The sequence below is a fragment of the Camelus bactrianus genome, chromosome 4 (genome assembly GCF_048773025.1).
Source record: "Camelus bactrianus isolate YW-2024 breed Bactrian camel chromosome 4, ASM4877302v1, whole genome shotgun sequence".
Taxonomy (NCBI): domain Eukaryota; kingdom Metazoa; phylum Chordata; class Mammalia; order Artiodactyla; family Camelidae; genus Camelus; species Camelus bactrianus.
Window position 1 is genome coordinate 40504289 of NC_133542.1, and position 19850 is coordinate 40524138.

The 19850-nt window shown below is 37.4% G+C and overlaps 1 protein-coding gene across 6 annotated transcripts in view; it reads right to left on the minus strand.

Annotated features, from left to right (window-relative positions):
• The window catches only part of PRUNE2 (prune homolog 2 with BCH domain), a 233525-nt gene that overhangs the window by 167587 nt on the left and 46088 nt on the right, over positions 1–19850 (minus strand). For all 6 annotated transcript variants that reach the window (XM_045515150.2, XM_074361730.1, XM_074361731.1 and 3 more), the window contains exons 2-5: positions 17423–17527; positions 13997–14199; positions 11666–11829; positions 124–276 (exon numbers count right to left, since the gene is read on the minus strand). In XM_045515150.2, coding sequence (XP_045371106.2) covers positions 124–276; positions 11666–11829; positions 13997–14199; positions 17423–17527 — 625 coding nt within the window. The remainder of the gene's footprint in view (positions 1–123; positions 277–11665; positions 11830–13996; positions 14200–17422; positions 17528–19850) is intronic.

Sequence of the window (19850 nt, forward strand, 5' to 3'; positions counted from 1 at the left end):
ACGAACACTAGGGAAGAAAGCGAAGGCGCACTCAGGTTCACCCTGGGGGGCCCCCGCAACACCCCATACCACACACTTCCCCTCCTCAGGAGCTGTGACAGAGCTGGGGGCACAGTCACTCACCCTGAGCACTGAACTGGGTCTCCTGCAGGACGCTGATAATGTCCTCTCTTGGAGGCAAGCTGGGAAATTTTTCTTCCAGGAGAGAAAGAACTTCCTCCTGCTTCTCTGAGATCTTCTTGGATTCCATGGCTATCCACTTGAAAAGGATGCTACCTGAAAGGCATGAGTACAGTGGGCCTTAAACTTTCCAGTCAAGCCAGGACAGGGGACAGGAAAGTCAACGTTTTCTGGTCTCTTGACTTCCAGATTCTTCCCTGGACCAGGGGCCTCCACTATGTAACCCTCAAGAGGCAGTTTTTAGAAAACCCTCCAGAGACTGTCTGCCCTACCTCCTTGGTGTCCGGGCGTTAACCTCAACAGCAGAGCTGACGATAGCACACTCTACGGCAGAGTTACAGACAAAGGAACAAAGCACAGCTCTTTCCCCCACCGCACAAACACACAAAAATAACAAACATGGGTTTTAAATGGTTTTGGCATGGAAGTTAATGACAAACTATTTTTTTTAATATTATTTAATATTCCCCTTTAATAATCCCTTTAAGAGCTCACAGGGAGATGGCTTCCAGGCATCACATTATGGATTTCACATAGGAACTTCCTCCTTTTAACAATTAAATGATTTCATAGTCTCACGGTCAGTAGCAGAGGACTCTGACAAGGTGTTAATCTGGAATCTATTTCCCATTTCCAGGCACCACACACAGTTTTGAAGTTATTTACTATTATCTAACTATAAGGATTCATAAGCTAGGTCTAAATTACAGGTTTCAATTACAAAGTGATTTGATGATATGAAAAACCAACCTCTCAAAAACTCCTGGAATTTCTAAGCATAATGGGAGGGGTAACCACCTGTCACATCTCCTTCCCCTGCATACTAAACTCAAACTAACATGAGGTCACGGGGGAAAGGGAAGCTTTGCTAAATGATGAATGATTAAACTCTCTACAAATCCTCAAACTTACTGATTAATCATGGTGTCACCATCTCTCTAGCTTTCAGTGTGGCTTTAATGATAATCACAGGGGGAGGGAAAATAAAGAAAAAAAGAATGGTAAGTGGTAAGAATGAAAAGAATAAATGAAATAGTGAGTAAGGGAAAACTATGGTACCTAATCTTGACATCTACCTGGAGACTTATAGAACCTAGAGATTAGATACACATTCACCATTAAACATCCTGAAAAATCCCAAGCAAGTCATCTGGCCTCTCTGTTCCCATTTGCCCATTTTAAAAACATAATACTGCTTTCATAAAAAAAAAAAAGAAAGAAAGAATATTGTTTTCCCAGCTAATAAGGTTATACTGAAACTCAATAAATATAAACATCACAATGAAAGATAAATAATGCCAAATGCATTTAAAGCATCTCATTCATTCATTCATTCCTTTAGCAAACAACTACTGAGCACCTATTATGACCCAGGCACTGTACTAGATGTACAAGACTGGAATAGAGACAGCCTTGCCCCTTGAAGCTTATAGTGGTTTAGGGACTACAAATAAGTAAACACATAAAATTTCAGTATAAAGGGGATAAGAAATATCAGTGAAGAAATATACAGCACTCTGAATCTAGGCAAGAATTTAGGAGTCAGAAAAGATTTTCTAAGCTGAGACTTGAATGAAAACTAGGGACTTAAGGTGAAGGCAAGGTAAAAGGGAGATCATGACCCAGGCAGATCATGTGCAAAGGCACTGAGGTAGGAGAGGATTTGGCCAGTTCAAGGAATGGAATGAAGTTAATTAGAACTAGATAGTACAGTTTAAAAGAAAACATTTTTAAAAATTAGGTTGGAGAGGTAAATAGAGGTCAGGTCATGAAGGGCCTTATGAGCCATCTTAAAATTTGTCTTTTATATTCTAAAGGAAATGAGGAGTCACTAAAGAGTCTGAAGTAGGAGAGGTAACATGCTCAAATTTATGTTTTATAAGAATCACTTAGGCTACCATGAGGAAGTGAATTAGACAAGGCATATTGGGAGAATTAGAAGGCTGTTTTAGATGAGAACCAAGGAAAGAGCAGTCAGTATGAAGAGAATTGAACAAATTCAAGACAAATTACCACTAAAGGTGGGATGAGGAGTAGTCAACTAGATTCTGAGTATACCCTTTGGTCCGACAATTTCTGACACAAAACCCAAAATATAAGGATGACTTTTATACTCTTTGTTAAGGCAATAGTGAATCTAAATTTCAAAAAAGATCTTCATACACTTGCCAGATTACTTGTTCCAAGAACAAAGAGAAAAACTAGGTAATTAAAAAAAAACAAAACAAAACAAACTGTGAAGGCATCAGAGTCACCCAGGTGACTATCTTAGAAGCTAAGATCTGGGAAAGAAGGTAAGTGTACAGAGGTAAACTCAACATCTGGTGTTGCTTTTCCCCTCTGAGTGTTTGGTAATTCATATGGTAGCCAATGAACTGAGATTAGCAGATCTAACAGAAGTTTCACAGGAGTAGGGAGATAAAACATGGAGTTTAGAGTTCCCCATAGAGGGGTCTTGTTAAATATCTCAAGTTTTGAGATGAGATCCATGGAGACAATTTCCCTACATCCTTGGATAGAGATTGGAAAATTGTGGTCGGCAGGGCAAATCTGACCCACTGCCTGTTTTTACAAATAAAGTTTTACTGGACCACAACCACACCCATTAATTTATATATTTTTTCCTGGATGTTTTTGTGCTTTCATGACAGGGTTGCATAGTTGCAACAGAGACCACAGGCTTGCAAAGCCTAAAATATTTACTATCTAACCCTATGCAGAAAAAGTTTGCTGAGCCCTGCCATAAGAAAAGGGTGAAGCAAAAATAGATCAGTCTTCATGAAGACTAAAATCCTGGTTTGAATCAGCTCAAACACAGTATAGATTAAGTTTATCTGACACTCTTCTAACTGCCTTTGAGGTGCAAAAGTAAATCCTCTCCACAGAGAAAGTATTTTGTCATCTATAGCATCAGGTCTACATTTTGCATATTTAATATTCAGCATTTAGTAAAAAATTATCAAGCATAAGAGAAATATAAACAAATGAGTGGAAACTCCAGAGGAAGAAACTCTTGAGGAAGAGAATGAAAGCAGAACCAGAGAGAATTAAAAAATTAGCTGGAAAATTACAGAAGAGAATTAGAATCTATAACTAAAAATTCAAAAGAGATTTAAAAACTGTAAATTTAACAAGTGAATTTAAGAACTCAAAAATGTGTTTAACAACAGATTTCACCAAGGAAAAATCACTGAATTGGCAAATATGCCAGAAGAAAATATCCACATTGAAGCATGGAGAAAAAATGGATAAAAATACAGTGATGAGAGTAAGAGACATACATATGTGACATAGAAAAAGGGTCTAAGATACATGTAATAAGAGTCATCCTTGGAAAGGCAAGAGAAAATGGGATGAAACAATAACTAAAAAACATTGGCCAATTAATTTTCAAAATTAATGAAAGATACTACACTGATATTCAAGATAAATTATGAACCCAAATCAGAATAAATACAATAACAACAAAAAACCACCAAACACCTCTAGACACATGTCAGTAAAACACTAAAAATTACAGAGGGAAAAAGTTTTAAATCAGAGAAAAAAATACATTACTATCAAAAGAACTACAATAAAACTGAGAACTAATCTCATCTAAAATGATGAAAGTCAGAAAACAATGGAATTATAGCTTCAAAGTGCTGATATAAAGTAATTGCCAATATTGAATTCTATACTGAGAGAAAATTTATGAAAAAAATGAAGGCAAAATAAAGGCATTTCCAGAATTATAAACTGGAAGTATTTGCCACAAGAAAACCCACACTAAAAAAATAGTAAAGTAATACAAGTAGTAACAGTAATACAATTAAACTTAAAATAGTAAATAAATGTAGCAAGGTTGTTGGACACATGGTCAATACTACAAAATTCTTGTACCTCTATAAACAATCATAAACAATTAGAAAATCAAATTTAAATTTTTAAAAAAAATTGTGATAGTATCAAAATGTAAAGTATTTAGAAATAAATTTCACAAAAATGTGCCTGGCTTATAGTCAAAACCAAGAATCCAATTCCTTTGATTTGAGGATCTTAATTTTAAAATACATAAAATAAAAAGGCAGCATTCAGAAATTAATCTAACAGATATTGCACTAAACAGAACACTACAGGATAATTCAATGAAAGGAAACTCCTGATATTGGCTTATAATTAAGTTTGCTTGCCAATTAAAAAGGAGATGATGTAATGTAAGTGGGGGGGGCTCAAAATGATGGTCACTATGCTCTGATTTGTTTTTACTGCAGAAGAAAGGCTATACCCCAACTTTATCCAAGGGATTCAACTATAGCAAAATTTTCTACTGCACTTTAGAGACCCATTTAGCTACATACTTAGTTAAATATCTGTATCAGGATATAGAGCTGCCAGAGGCACCTCTTAGCAAAATCAAACCTGTTTTTGGCTAAGAGTTGGCTTAACTTCCCGAAAATACTGCAGAACTAAAAAAAAAAAAAAAAAAAAAACACCAAACTTAAATCCAGTGTCCCAGCTATTCATAGGCCACGGGGGATTAACAACAGCAACAAAGAAAGCAATTAAAATCAAATAGTAGCAAACATCTCATTCCATTAGGAAAAAAATCAACCACAATATTCTTTGTTCAAAAGAATGGAGAAGTAAAGGACCTCTTGCCAAAAGCGACTGCAGTGCATTAATATTAAACATGATCTAATGAAGTCAGAGTTGTTTGGGGAAAACATTCACCACAGTCAATGCGTATTCTGCATGATAAATTCTTAGCCGAAAAGAAGGGATTTAAAAGTCTTTCCTTGTTTCACCTGGGATCAGTTTTTTTCACACTGAAACCAAAAAATTGAAGAACAAGTAACAGAGAGCAGAGGGAGTGGGGAGGGAGAAGGGAGGAGAAAAAACAGAAAATACAAGTTAGCTTATATTTTTGCCTGGAAAGGGCTTAAAAAGGAGCATAGTATTCAAATGCTTAGTAATCTTTTACATTTAAAACGCCTGAATTTAAGAATAAAATTTGCCTTTATATGGCAGAAGAAATTATTCACACTCCGAGGATGAGGCATTATTCTGGTTTTATAGCTAACAGAGAAAAATCATTTCTTTCCCCTTCCCCCAACTCAGGCCTTTCCTCTTCTTAAGCAAAACAGCGTCGTAATTCCCTTTGGATTTTGTAACCATTTTGGGAGATGGATGATTCACTCTTTGGGCAAGAGAGAAAAAAAAAAAAAAAAAAAAGAAAAGAAAAAATCTGGCTCTGTTCCCTTCTTATTTGATCTCCTTAAAAGGCTCTTTTTGAAGCTGTTAATCCAGGCTACTAAAATAGCAAGCAACGATTCTTTACTGACGTTCAAATGGAACAACCAACAGGAGAGAATTGTTTCTTTAAGACCTAGGGCATAGTTTTCCCGCATCCTAAGTGAGGAACAATTTTGCTGCTATTTGTTTCACTACACAAAAAGCCATTGCATGGCTCTGTAAGCGAAGCGTGGCTCTGTAAAGGCCTTATACAAATAAAGGTGCAAGGCCTTTTGGGTGAAGCATGGTCTTGATGCGAACCTGCCATCATGTTTGCAGGTAATCTGTGGCTGTAGTCTAATCGCTGCCAGCTGGTTCTGGGAAACACACACACACACACACACACACACACACACACACACACACACACACGTCGGCACACAAGCCCCCAGTGCGATGATTCAGCAATTCAATAGACCTTAAACTTGGCAGTAATCCTCTAGTACACATTTCTGCAGGAAATAAAAGAATGCAGGTTGAGTAGCCTGGCAGAAAAGCAATTGTTTGCCTTTGGCACAAACCCAGGGCACAGCCAAACACCAACTCTAGGCCACCATGACTGTAGAATGTGACTTTTAAGACAGGACAGGATGCAGCTTGTTAGAAAATGATAACAGTCAAATCTTAGAAGCAGCAGCAGGAGGGCAAGAGTAGGGAGTTGGGGGTGGGGAAGGTGGGGAGATGGAAAGAAAAGGCAGGAGAAGAGAAAGAAAACAAAGGAACAGGAACCACAAGAGCAAATACAGAGGTGGGGAGGGGGTGAAGGAGTGAAAAGACACATTTCCAAAAATCTGGGTCATTTATGATCTTATCTGAATGAGCACAGTCTCTTTTCAGACAAATTTCTCACACAAGTAATTAAGACAGTAATCTACATAAGTAAATTTGCGCCTTTTCAGATGAAAGGGGAGCTCATGATCTGTATCCTGAAATGCCTGTGTGAGGTATGTCCTCCTGAAAGACAACAAGAAGACCTAGCTATTGTAAGAAGTATTAATTTAAGAAAACGCCAATTATGTCAACTTTGTTAACCCCCCTGCAAAGTCTGAACACACACTAGCTATGGCTAGGTCATCTGTTGACCTTTATCCCTAACTCTCCTGCCAAGGTCCAGGTGACAGAGTGATGGGGGGTTTATCAGATAAACGCAGCAGGTTATTTCTACACCGGCAAGACAATACCTACTTCTAACTGGTATATAACTGATCTTTTAACAGCATCCATAATCATCAGGTCCTACCTCAGAATTGGAATATAATATTATCCCACAATGCAAAATTCTGATATATAGCTACAGCAGTGAGTATGACTACAGAGATTCCAATATGACTGATTTTAAGTATTAAATTCCTGTATTTAGTGAAAAACAGCAGCATGTATAGAAAAAAGATTTGGAACAGAAAACAAGGTTACTAGACTGAAGGGGAAGCTGAATAAAACAATCACCATTCACTGACTGAGGAGCAGCAAGTGTGTGATACTCTCTGCCCAGTTCCTGTGTAATATGCTGTCACAGGTGACAAAGCTGGAGGATGTCTGTGACGTTAGAAGGTGTCACTTCAAGAAGACTGATGCAAGGGAAAAAAACTTTAGATTTAGATATTTTTTAATGAGGAACTAGTGTATGTGTTTGTTTCAGTAATAATATAAATATTTCAGTTAATTATATTTCTACTTTTTCATTGACTCCATAGTCAAAGTTTCATGCAAAATACTATTTTTACTCCTCCAAATTTAGATACTTGTATGTTTCCTGACCCTGACTCTTTTTTCATATTTTATAGTATTGACATGCAATTTTGTAAGCCACTTCAAACAGCCTATGGAAGAAGAAAGGATACATATGCAAAAAATAAAATAAATAAATAAATAAATAAATAAATAAATAAATAACAGATAAATAGATGGCAGATTACTGGTCACACTTAACACAAACGTGGAGATCTAACAACAATGAGGGTGTATACCATATACTCCATTTATCTAATATACAAAATGGACAGAAAACAGTCTCTAGTGATATGGGGTGCACATAGAAGTGGTAAAATTTAAAGAAAAGCAGAGAAGCATGTGCCATAAAAATTAGAATATTGGTTACCTTGATTTAGTTAGTGAGGGAGTGAGTGGTGATGGGATGGGGCACAAAGAGGTCAGCTTGTTCTATTTCTTTACCTGGGTAATTATTAAAAGGATGTCCCTTTTATGAGATGTCACTGAGCCATATATATATTTATGTTTTGCATTCTTTTCTGTACATGTATTATATGCCATGAAAGGGTGAAAATTACATATATAAAATAGACATATAAAATAAAAAATAAAATTAAAAGATGAAAATAAAAACAAATGTTTGCAAAATACCAAAACAAGGATTCCTAAAAGCTGAAAAAAAAAAAGAGGGTGGGGTGGGGAGAAGGTTATTACTGAAAGGAACAATGTGCAAATTCTGGACATTAAGAATATTGGAGCCCATTTGTAGCAATATGGATGGACCTGGAGATTGTCATTCTAAGTAAAGTAAGCCAGAATGAAAAAGAAAAATGCCATATGATATCACTCATATGTGGAATCTTAAAAAAGGACACAAATGAACTTATCTACAAAACAGAGACAGACTCACAGACATAGAGAACAAACTTATGGTTACCAGGGGGTCAAGGGGGTGGGAAGGGATAAATTGAGAAATTAAATTTCAATAAATTGAAAACTGCACCTCTTGGGGAGTGATGGAAATGTTAGCCATCTGGATTATGGTGGTTTCATGGGTGTGTGCATCAACCAAATTCATCAAATTGTACGTCTGAAATACGTGTAGTTTACTGTACAGGAAACATACCACAATAAAGCTGTTAAAAAAAAAGAAAATCGGAGGGATGGGCTGGAATGAAATGGAAATGATCATATCATAGTACCAACTAAATCAATATAGTCATAAAAATAGAAAGGATACAAACAATCTTGCACAGTTCACTTGATGGCAGGATTTACTGAGAGTGTATTAGATGGCAGGCGCCGCTTCAGGCACCAGAGATGAGAACAGTGGAGCAGTCAACGAAACATAGAAGGTCTCTTTTCTCATGAAGCTTACATTCTAGAATGAAGGAGCAAGAGCAAGGAGGAGACTAGTGATAAAGATAAGCCGACAGAAACGAGCGTCCCTGAAGGAGGGTTCCGTATGTGTAAATCCTCAAGAGTGGAAGAGTTTGGCATATCTGAAGGAATGAAAGGCCCCCATCCCCGGAACACACAATGGGAAAAGGGGACAATAGCATGAGATGACGCTGGGATAGGCAGGAGAAAGACTGTGTATTGGATTCTGAGGGTGGCGTGCTTGGGCTTTGAGTGTGATGGGTTTTCAGCAGGGAAGTGACATGACTGGTTTACTCTTTTATGAGTACTTGGTAGGAAATAGATTCTATGGAAGAATGGCAACAGTCAGGCAGCTGTGGCATCAGCCAAAGAGAGACAGAACGGCGGCTTAGACCGGAATACTTAGTGATCAGGGGAAAAGTGGATGGATTCAGGTTATGCTCTAGATGTAGAGTCAACAAGTCTAGCCGACAGCTCAATGTGGGAGGAAAGGTAAAAGAAAGAATCACGTATCACTCCTAGACTGTGGCTTGAATAATTGGGTGGTTGGCGATGCTTTTTACTGATAGGAGGAAACTGGTATAAAAGCAGGTCTGGAGGTCCAGGGAACTAAAGGGTTCCATTACAGTCATGTTGAAGTGGTGGTGCTAATTAGACATGCAAATGAAGATGTCGTGTGGGCACTGAAGATGAACCTGGAATTCTAAAGAGGGGTCATGACTGGTGATACTTGGAGTCACAGTCAGTGTATTATATTTAAAATTTTAGAACTAAATGAGGCTACCTAGGGATACTTTACAAAACGATCCAGGACAAAGTTCTAGGGCATTGCAATACTTGGAAGCTGAGTAGAAGAGAAGGAGCTAACAAGTAAGACTGAAAAAGAATAGGTTCAACCTTTTGCACATAAAGGAACACATTGAAAATTATATTTTTTTAGCATACCAAGCTAAGAGATATATTTGGGGTCCCCTCCAAGGACTAAGGGGATCAATATCTTGGCCCACTTGAAATCCATTTACAGGGCACCAGTGTGCCTCAGCATGACAGATTTTAGGACATGATAACATCATAGCTGTTTATAGAGAAAAACCCTTTAGAAAGAGAACTATTCACATTATGAAAATCATGAATGTTAAAGTTATTTATAGGCATTAAAGAAAACCTCCCTTTAGGTTTGGTGTTCATATATGATTGGAAAACTATAAAATCTAAGTTTGAGTTTAGTGAATATAGCAAAATTTGACTTGATTCTTTTCTTATGTTTATTAAAGATTCAGGAGCTTTTAAAAATTGACCCTTTGCCAATTCTTACTCTGAACACTTGAGTTACCTTTTTAAAATCCAATTCCTTGGATCGCCATCCTTTAGTTCCCTCTTGGCAAAACCATTCAGTGATGTTCCATTTCCCCTCCACGTACATGCAAACACACCTGCACATGTGCACACTTTGGCCAAAGCTCTCCAGAGCCCTCTTTCCACTGTGATACGCCACCTGTGTCTTCTACCTCCCAGGCTGCAGTGACTCTGACTTTCTCATGACAGTCTCTGCACTGGCAGCCTTCACAGACAGGGGCACTGAATCCGCTCACTTTCCAATTTCCAAGCAACAAGGAAGTGATGTCTCTATCCTGCCAGCTTCCTGATGCCACTTTAAGCCCAAAGTTATGAAAAATCTCTGACGATGAGAAAAACCAAGGTCCTTTACCACAGTTCTCGTTCTTGGTAACTCTGCAGACTAGAGCTAAGGTAACTAACAAAAGCATCCTTCCTAGCTCCCTAAATCTGAACATCGTCATCATTGTCGACAAAATCATAAACTTTGTTCCAATGTAGTACAGTTTGACATTATTTTACTGTTTATAGAAAATCATGATGAGCTAATCATCGACACATTTGTATTTTTTGAATAATAAACCCAGCTTCTTAGTTTGCAGAATATTTAAACAGCATATTCTCTAGCGTTTGCCTGCATCACACATCTGCACTGCCAAACAACTCCCCTCCTGGACAAGATCTCCAATTGCCTTTATTTTCCTTCCACTGTTACAGAGATAATGATTGTGCTACTTAGTTTAGTTGAAGGTACAGCTTTCCATAAAGCAACTTTACAGATGTCCATAGCCAGAAAAGTATTTAAACCAGGTTTCCTGGGGCCACTGGTTCTTAAACATTTATAGGAATTATGTAAGTCTTGACCTTTTCCCCTCCAAATTCTGGTAGAGACAGAGGAAGCAAAAGGAAAAGCTCTTAAGAGAGTTGTCAACATACTCTTGGGCTTCTCCTTCCTTTTTTAATTCTGTCAGCCTGTTAGTCACTGTTTTCCACTTTCCTGTGTCAAATACTCCTAAGAAAAATCTATGTCTACCATATTCAAGATGGATTGTTGAAAGAAAAAGACTTTATACAAACCCCCAAACTCTCCTACATGAGACAACATGGAATTTTGGTGGTAATTTTGCGGCACCAAAGTCATTGACAATTTCCAGCTTGGGAACCACTTTTCAGAAGCGGTGGGCTCCACCGACAAAGATGGAATAGAGATTAGGGGGATCACTGATGATGGCGTCACGGGGAACACAGTGCTTAAAGCAGGCTGAGTGAAGATGGAAAATCCTACAAGATGGGGGTGGGGGGGAAAGAGGTGGCAGTTTGACTTACGAGCCCTGCACAATATCACCAAAAGGAAAGGTGCGTAATTTTGCCATCCAAACAGCATTATGTAAGCGAAGCATATCTCAGTACAGGAGGTATTTCAATGCAGGAATGTGCAATTCCGGCCCTTGTTCATGCTGCTGTGGGGCAGGAGGCACCCCAGGAAGCTGTTACACAGCTGGAGGAGCTACTTCAACCCCCCAACAGAGGTGCCACGGTTCCATTTAATATTCTTGTCTAGTGAAACAGCAAAGAGCCTTCCTGCCTATTTTTAAACGCACATTTTTAATACTCAGTATAATGCTACTCTTTAACAAACTCTTTACTCCCTGCCTCTCTGATGAAGCTTCCCGTCGTCTTTAAAGGGATTGTTAACCCAAGAATGGATCGCACTCTTTCCGCATGAGCAAGTCGAGAGACACTCCACTAAGCCTTCCAGTATTTAATAGAAAGAGTCATCTCTCACCTCTGAGCAGATGAGCCAGCTGCTCGGTGATGAGCTCGGGAGCCTCCTGGAGAATCTCTTTCACCACCAGAGAGGAGGAAGACTCTCGGAACTCAAAGCCGGCATCGCTCTGCTCAACTGGATTAATGACCTTGACGACTGCCGATTCTAAGGCTTTGTCCTCACTGGAGAGCGAGCGGAGGAGAGGAAGAGAAAGAGAGATGGCATGTTTTCTTACTTTTTGGAATTATTGAATCTCTGCTCCCATGCAAAGTACTTCCTCTCAATAGCCAAAAATACAAGGAAGCTCACATGACTCAGAAGAGTGGAACATTATTCTATGTGTTTTGACATTAATTTCAACTAATGACCTCCCCAAGAGCCTTAGGAGGACTTCATACCTTAGCACTTCTGTCTCTTGTTTTGCTGTTGGAAAATAATAATAACAACAACAACAGTAATGATTGTTATAGCTAACATGTTTGAGCTTCCTCTACAAGCCAGACCCTGCTATAAATACTGTCAGAGTATTATCATGTCTTATATTATAAAATGATCCTGTTTGATGGGTTCTATTAAAATTCTCATTTTAATAAATGGGGAAAAAGAAGCATGAAAAAGTTAAGATGTGTGACCAATACAACACAGGGAACAGAGCCAAGGTTTTGTAATAACTGTAAATGGAGTATAATATTTAAAAATCATATAAAAATAAAATAAAATAAAAAATGACCAAGGTCACACAGCTAGTCAATAGAGTACTTGTATTTAAACTCTGTCTGGTTCCAAATTTGCATATCCAGTTGTGGTGTTAGAGAAAAAATACTACAGGCTTATTTATTTCCACATCATGTTTTTTACATGAGATGGAGTTGGCTTTTATCAAAGGCGGGAAGAAAGATAATAAAACTAACTTCATTCTTTCTGTCTGACATAAACAAAAGCATGGCAATGAAGGAGACAAAGAGCTCAATTTATTTTTGAAAAACATTCTATTTCATAAACAATCCCAAAGTTAGACTTCACAACTTCAGTCTCCAAACCAGCATACATTCTTCTGTATAACCAATAACAAAACTCTCCTTAAGATTTCGACTAACACACATCTTTCACAGTTCACTCCTTTGGCTTCTTGCGTTGTTTTTGTCCATATCTACTTGCACTACAGTTGGTTTGAAAAGTTAACACATAAATTAAGTCACGAATGTGATAACCCTGGACCCTGAAAACTGAAGTCAGTCAAATAATCTATGGGTAACTCTCAGTTGTCAACAATTGACTGATAAATATTACTCAAAACATGTTGTGTATTTCAAACATCATGGGGGTAAAAACAGCTCAACACCAGCAGATTACTTTCCAAAGTCTTTACAACTGAGTGAACGGCATGACTGACACTACAATGTATTTATACCTAAATATGCTTCCTTAAAAAGAGTAAGTGAAAAATGAGATACTTGTATGAGTTTTTATTTCATATATACTAAGGTCAATGTCTACTGGTTAATGTCATCAAGGATTAGCAAACTGACAAAGTGTGCAAAAAAACTATCATCTCAAACTACTGGGGTGTTTAACTGAGGACTCTTCATTCATTAGCAACCAAGAGCTCATCAAAATGGGAATCTTCGTGATGGGTTGTAAGGCCCTTGAAGGCAGGGAATTTGTCTTATTTCTATTCGTGTACCTGTAAATCCATACGTCAGTTAGCAGCTCCTAAGTACTTGTTGAAGGAGGTAGAATACCCAAGTTCTAATCCAAACTCTTCTACTAACAGGACGTGGTACCTCAGGCAAGTAATTTGCAACACTGGGGTTCAGGAATCTTGTCCATAAAATAAGGCATTCAAATTACATGAACTTTCAAAAATCCATCCTGCTTTTATAGCATAAAATGCTATGAATAAATAAGCCAATGAGCAAATGACTTTCATAGACCGTCTACATAATTTTTCATTTCACTACTGAGATTTCTGTCTTAAGAACCTTTCAGTTTCATTTAGTGTTTAATATCAATTTTCAACATACACTTTCAGCATCAATACATAGGACTGTTGCGTTGCTATAAGAAAGTGTTTGAAATGGTTTAAAATTATAATTTCGGTCAATTTTACAAGAACTTTCCACTCAAAGATGTCATATTTGAAATGCCAAAGTAAAAACAAAGGATTGGCATAGAACAAATTTTGCCATAAGAAAAAAAAAACATATTCCCTTTCCTCTGAATGTCCTCTGGCTTTAATACATCTCCCTAAACCATGAACATCCTAAACAATATAATCCTTTGCACAGAAGAACCTTTGTTAAAAGATCAACACGCCCCCCACAGCAAGAGCCTCACAGGGAGCCTTACCTTGCCAACACGTTGCTGCCAACAAGTGTAATAGATAACTTCCCTTCATCATTTAGCTGATGCAGATTAATTTCATCGCGGAATATGTGGAATGAGTCGGAGATATTTAGCTCTTCTAAAATAAACCTTGTCTCAGTGAAGTAGTTGAATTCAGTTCTTGGTATGTTCAGCACAGGCAAACAGAGAACCCCAGGTGGGCTGACCTGCCAAGAAAAAAATTGACCGATTTACATTATTGTGGGTTTTTTTTTTAATATATATATACTGCTGTATCTACTTTAACTTCCAGAAATAAGTTATATAGCAAACCGTCACACACACACAAAATGCTGACCAAATCACTGACAACAGAAGGAGGGAAAAATACAAGTGCATTTTCACAAACCTGAGGTGAATGGTAAGGGAAACAGAAGTCCTTTGGCCTTGCTAAACCATGTGACATCTGTAACCAACGTTTCTGGAACCCAATGAGCAGAGCATTTTTCCATGTGTGAGTGTCCCCTAATATTTTTTAACCTCTTGTTACTCTACGTGAAATCTCTCATGCCTTACTTGAAATACTTTATATCTCATTTCAACTCTTCTATATGGGATGTCGGTCACTTGGCTCCAGCCAGTTGTTTCCAAGCAAAAAATTCAGGTCCAGAATAGGTGCGTCTTTCAATTACTCAAGAAAAGCTAGAAATCTAGATTTGGGGTCTTATCTGTGATGTTTAATTGTTTCCATTCATTTTTTTAAATTAAAAATACTGTGTAGGCTAGTAAAAACTCATTTACGAGCCATATTTGGCCCACAGACTACTGGATTGTGATCTCTGTTAATTTCTTATGTTATTTAAAAAATCTTATGTTAACAAATCTCTTGTTTTTTAAAAAAAAAACTGTAGTAATGAGGAAAACAGAAGATGGGTAGAAGTTAGAGAATTTCAGATTCACAATAATAAACTTATTTTTCCATAGGAATTTTTAAAATGAAGGTGCTTTTAAAAATTACTAAGAGTAGGAGGAGGGTATATAGCTCAGTTGTAGAGTGTGCACTTAACATGCATGAGGTCCTGGGTTCAATCCCTAGTACCTCCATTAAAATAAATAAATAAACCTAATTACCTCCCTCACAAAAATAACTTAAAACATAAAAAAATTACTGTGAGTGTCTGGCAATAAACCCTAAATATCAGTGAGAGAATGTGGGGTTTGGAAACACTGAGTTTTTGCATAAAGTAAATGGGCTTTGTTCTCACACCACCACAAGCTCTGTGACAAGCATAGGATTTATTACACAGTTTTAACATCTTTATCATCCATCTCCCCTTCCTATAAGGGATTTCTGTCTTTTTTTGTTGTTATGTTTCTAGGTACATAAGACAGTCTGGCATAAAGTAGACATTTAACACATATTTACTGAGTGAAACAAATGAATCACTCACTGCTACATGGTATACAAAGCACAAAGCCATTCCAACGAAGTTTTTTTTCTCACCTGTCAAGCTATTACACAATCACAAGTGTTTAATAATCATTAGCATAATATATAGGTTATTATATTATATAGACATTATAATTTATTGTATATGTATTATATACATATATTATATATTACTTATATATGGTTACTATATATAGATTATTATAGATTGTATTAGCATACAACATAGATTAGTAATAATCATTTATGCATAGCAAGTTATTTTTTCTTGTTAATTGATATAATTGATAATTATATCCAACTCCTGATAGTGGAATATGAGTCCTGAGCCTATCCTGGCAGGACCTATTCTGAGGTTGGAGTCAGTAGAACTAGGTTCTAGCCCCAGCCTCAGCTGTGTGACTTTGAGAAAGCCATTTTCCTTTCTGAGCCTCAGTTTTCCCTATCTGTAGAATGGGGCTTCAACCTATCAGAGTGAAAAGTATTTAAACAGAGTCATACACAAGAAGGTGCAAAACCCTGCATTTATCCTATGTGTTAATACTCTGAAAGGGAGTAGCAAGATTCCTAGGAAAAATTAAAATGGAGATGCAGACCTGTGATGGAGGCAGGGTCCAACAAATTAAGAGGAAGATACAGATATTTAACAAATCCCCAGTATGCGACTCTTCACCAATTCTATATTTGTTCCCATGCTCATTTTTAGCAAGTCTTAGAAGGAGAAAAGAGGCCACATGTCTCCTTATCTATTTTTTCTGTCACAACTACTTTTCCCATTCTTTTGTTGAACGTTATTATACTCATTCAAGACATTGTAGTTGGTAGTGGTGTCATTTTTATTACATAATTTCCTTAAGAGTTCATGCCACCATCAGTCTAAAAAACCAGTCTGGTTCAGCCAACTCTATGTGGTCAAGACAAGCAACACTTTTTTCTAGGAGTCAAAAACTCCAGTTAATAAGATTAGTATTTAATATGTGTGTTTTGACACAGATACATTTCTCTCCTCATACCAATTAATCTCCCAAGTAAAGTTTATCAAGTTTTAAGATAAATATGATAGAAAGCCATACATAGAGATCAGAATATTTTATGTGGCATTTTTGTCAGTTGCTGCCCTAAAGACATCCTTGCCACCTATAGCTCATTCTAGAAGACTGGGTTTCATGTCAGTTTTAATCATTCTAGATCAGCTATGCATACACTCAGAGCCAAAAATCCAAGCAAAATTGGAATAGAAACAATTGGACTCTGGAAAATTAAAGATTGTGTGAAATTGGAAATAGCACTGGGACACTCATAATGCAATATTTTAGGCTTTAAGATAATGTATTAATACGGGCTGATGAATTTTATGGAATGGTAATTTTAAAACAATTTATTAAAAGAAAGACCTTTTCCATCTCTGTTGGCATGTTATAGTACCACTTCACCAATTGCAAAGATCTTGCTTAAGGGAGATTACCACTAACTGAGAATGACCTTGCTGTACAAAGACTAAAAGGCAAAAAGAGACTATAGGTGTGACATGTAATACCCCTATTACTGGAAATTCCAGCCAATCTGCTCTCGACTTCACATAATGTTCATGCAGGTTATTCTGCACATATTTTTCTACTCCAGAGAGCAAGATTACCCAACAAGGATGATAAAGGATAACAAGAAATTCTGACCGTTGCTTTTGTCAGTTCTCTGAATTTCCATAAAATCAATCAACTATTATAAAATTTTTAAATTTTGTATTTGAAAAAAATGGATTTTATCTAAATAATGATTTATGCAGGGAATCAGCAAGGAACAACTAGAACAATGCCTAATGTACAGTAAGTGACTAATAGATGTTTGTGGACTAAGGGATTATAATGCATTTTATTCTCTGCAGCAACAAACCAGATCCTGAAAACCTACATTAACAGGTCCCTGGATTTTCGAGAAAAGGCTTGTTTTTAAAAGTTACATCATAAGTCAAATACAAAAAGCATCATCATCTTTTCTCTCACCTTGTCTAGAAAGTAAGCGTAAGTGAAGGCAGAAATGAGAGAATCCAAGTCACATGATTTATGTCCAATAACCACGTGGACTTTCTCCAGGCGTTTGCTTCGATTCTGAAACAAATTCAAATAAAACATCACAATTTAACAGATCGATATAAAGTGGACATTTTTCAACCTCTTTTTTTATAGTGTGCCTTGGCTACGTTCATACACAACTGCAGAAATTCATAAATGTATCATGAAGTTTTACATGGGCACATAAAACTGCACATGTTTAACACTCAGAAATGCTCATTCAAATTTTAGTTAATTGGCAGGAACAGAAAATTGCTGCTTTGCAACCTCGGGAGCGTCCCCGGGTGAAATCTGAACCCGGCCCCCGTACAGAAGACAAGGGGAGACTGAAGAAAGAGGCAGGCCACTCCAGACTGGTAGGTGGTAGGTTTAATAAGCAAGGGAACTTATATAAAGACCTGTCTCGGCAGTCATAAGACAGGAATATCTCCACCTTTGCACCCCCATAATTTTCAAAGTTTATGCAGAGGCCTTAACTGGGTTCAATCACGTATGGTCTCAACAACACATTGCTCCCTTGAGGCGGTGCCCTTGAAAATGCTTCCCAGTGTGGGATCGGTGGGCAGAGCATACATTTCAAGGACAGGGAGGGGGTGAGGATCCTCCAATGGCCAGGGTCTGGCTCTTGGGTCAGCTGGTGGTCACATCCTCTCCATGACCTCCTCGGACAAAAGTGTGGTTTTATTAAGATTATTTACAATCTAACTTGATATGAACTGTACGTCTGAGTCACCAGGTTTTAGTAAGAGATTGTTTTCATCTAAAGTGCAGTTCCAGAGTGTGCTCCATATCGTTTCCTTATCTAAGATGTTTTTCCTAATTTGAGAGACAAAGTGACCTTTTTCACACGTCCCCGGCATACCACACACAATTTGGTGGGAATTTATTTTTTCATGCCACATTTTGGGTGACAGGACATGCCCTCTCTGCATTATAGTCTATAATTCAGTAAAGGAAAGTTGTAACACTGTTCTTCCCCCTTCCCAGAGAAAGGAACGTGATCAGTATTATTGCCGTAAAAATACAAATCACTTGCTATTGAAGAGTATATATTGTCACCTCTCTGGAAGAGAAGACATACTGCTTTCTTTCCTGGTTAACACAGTAGTCACTTAAAATTCATAGAAGGCTAACATTTTGGAACACTGGGTTGGAAGTGCTAAAGAACCAATTGCTTCCAGAAATTTCACAAAACTGCCTGATAATGATCATTGCAACCTGATTGATATCTTTATAGTATTTCAGAGTTGACAGACATGTATACAGCCCCTCACTTTCCATCCTTTATTTTAATTTCTCTTTTTTGGACTGACTAGAACGCCAGCTCAATTGTAATGCTGCTCAAAAAGACTACATAAAAATTCACTGTTAATGACCATCTCAATAAAAGAAGACGTTATTTCTTTTTCTGTAGAACGAAGGTAAAGGATTGTTTAGTAACTTACTAGGTACCTTCCAAATAAATCTACAAATTTGTTGGTGTTTGTATGGAATTGCTGTATCAGACTCAGAAACTAGTTATTAACAACCAGGTTGTGGCCCAAGGAACATGATATATACTAAATCTTGAAGGGGGTGGGTCAAACAGTCTATCAACATGCAGAAGGATGGCAGGAACGATGTTGCAGGTGAGTCATCCAATATGCAACATTGTTCAATTAAAATAAATGCATATATTTTTAAATGTATTGACATGTTGATCTTTAGTGAAACAACATAATTTAAAAATATGTTATCAACACTGAAATAGATAAACAGCAAGTTTCTTCTGTATAGCACAAGCAACTATATTCAACATCGTGTAGTAACCTATAATGAAAAAGAAATATATGTATGTATATGTGTGACTGAAACATGATGCTGTACTCCAGAAATTGACACAACACTGGAAAATGACTATACTTCAATGAAAAAGAAGGAAAATTAAAACATAGGCTATAAACTCTCTGAAAATAATTACAACCACCACCCCGCCATCACCACCTATAACTCCCCTTCCTCCCTCTTCCAGCTTCCTTCCCTGCACCTTGTAAATTTAGAGCTGGCTCACCTGTACTTTATAAGGGTTCTAGTCTAGGCTCAGTTCTTATGCTCAAAGCCAGACTGCTTTCCTGCCAGATATTTTAGAGGAATCTTAAGAAATTTGGGTAAACGGAATTATACTCCATTACAACACAAACAAATGCTTTAGGAAATCATATTATTGTACAATGTTGTTCTTCCGAGAAGCTCGAAAGTCTAAGTAGACATTACCTCATTTCTCCTCCCGTATCTCTTGGGAGGCAGACAGTAAGAGGATTAGCAACACTCTTTATAGGTCAACGCAGTCTGTGATAGGACCAGGGTTACTCCCTGAACC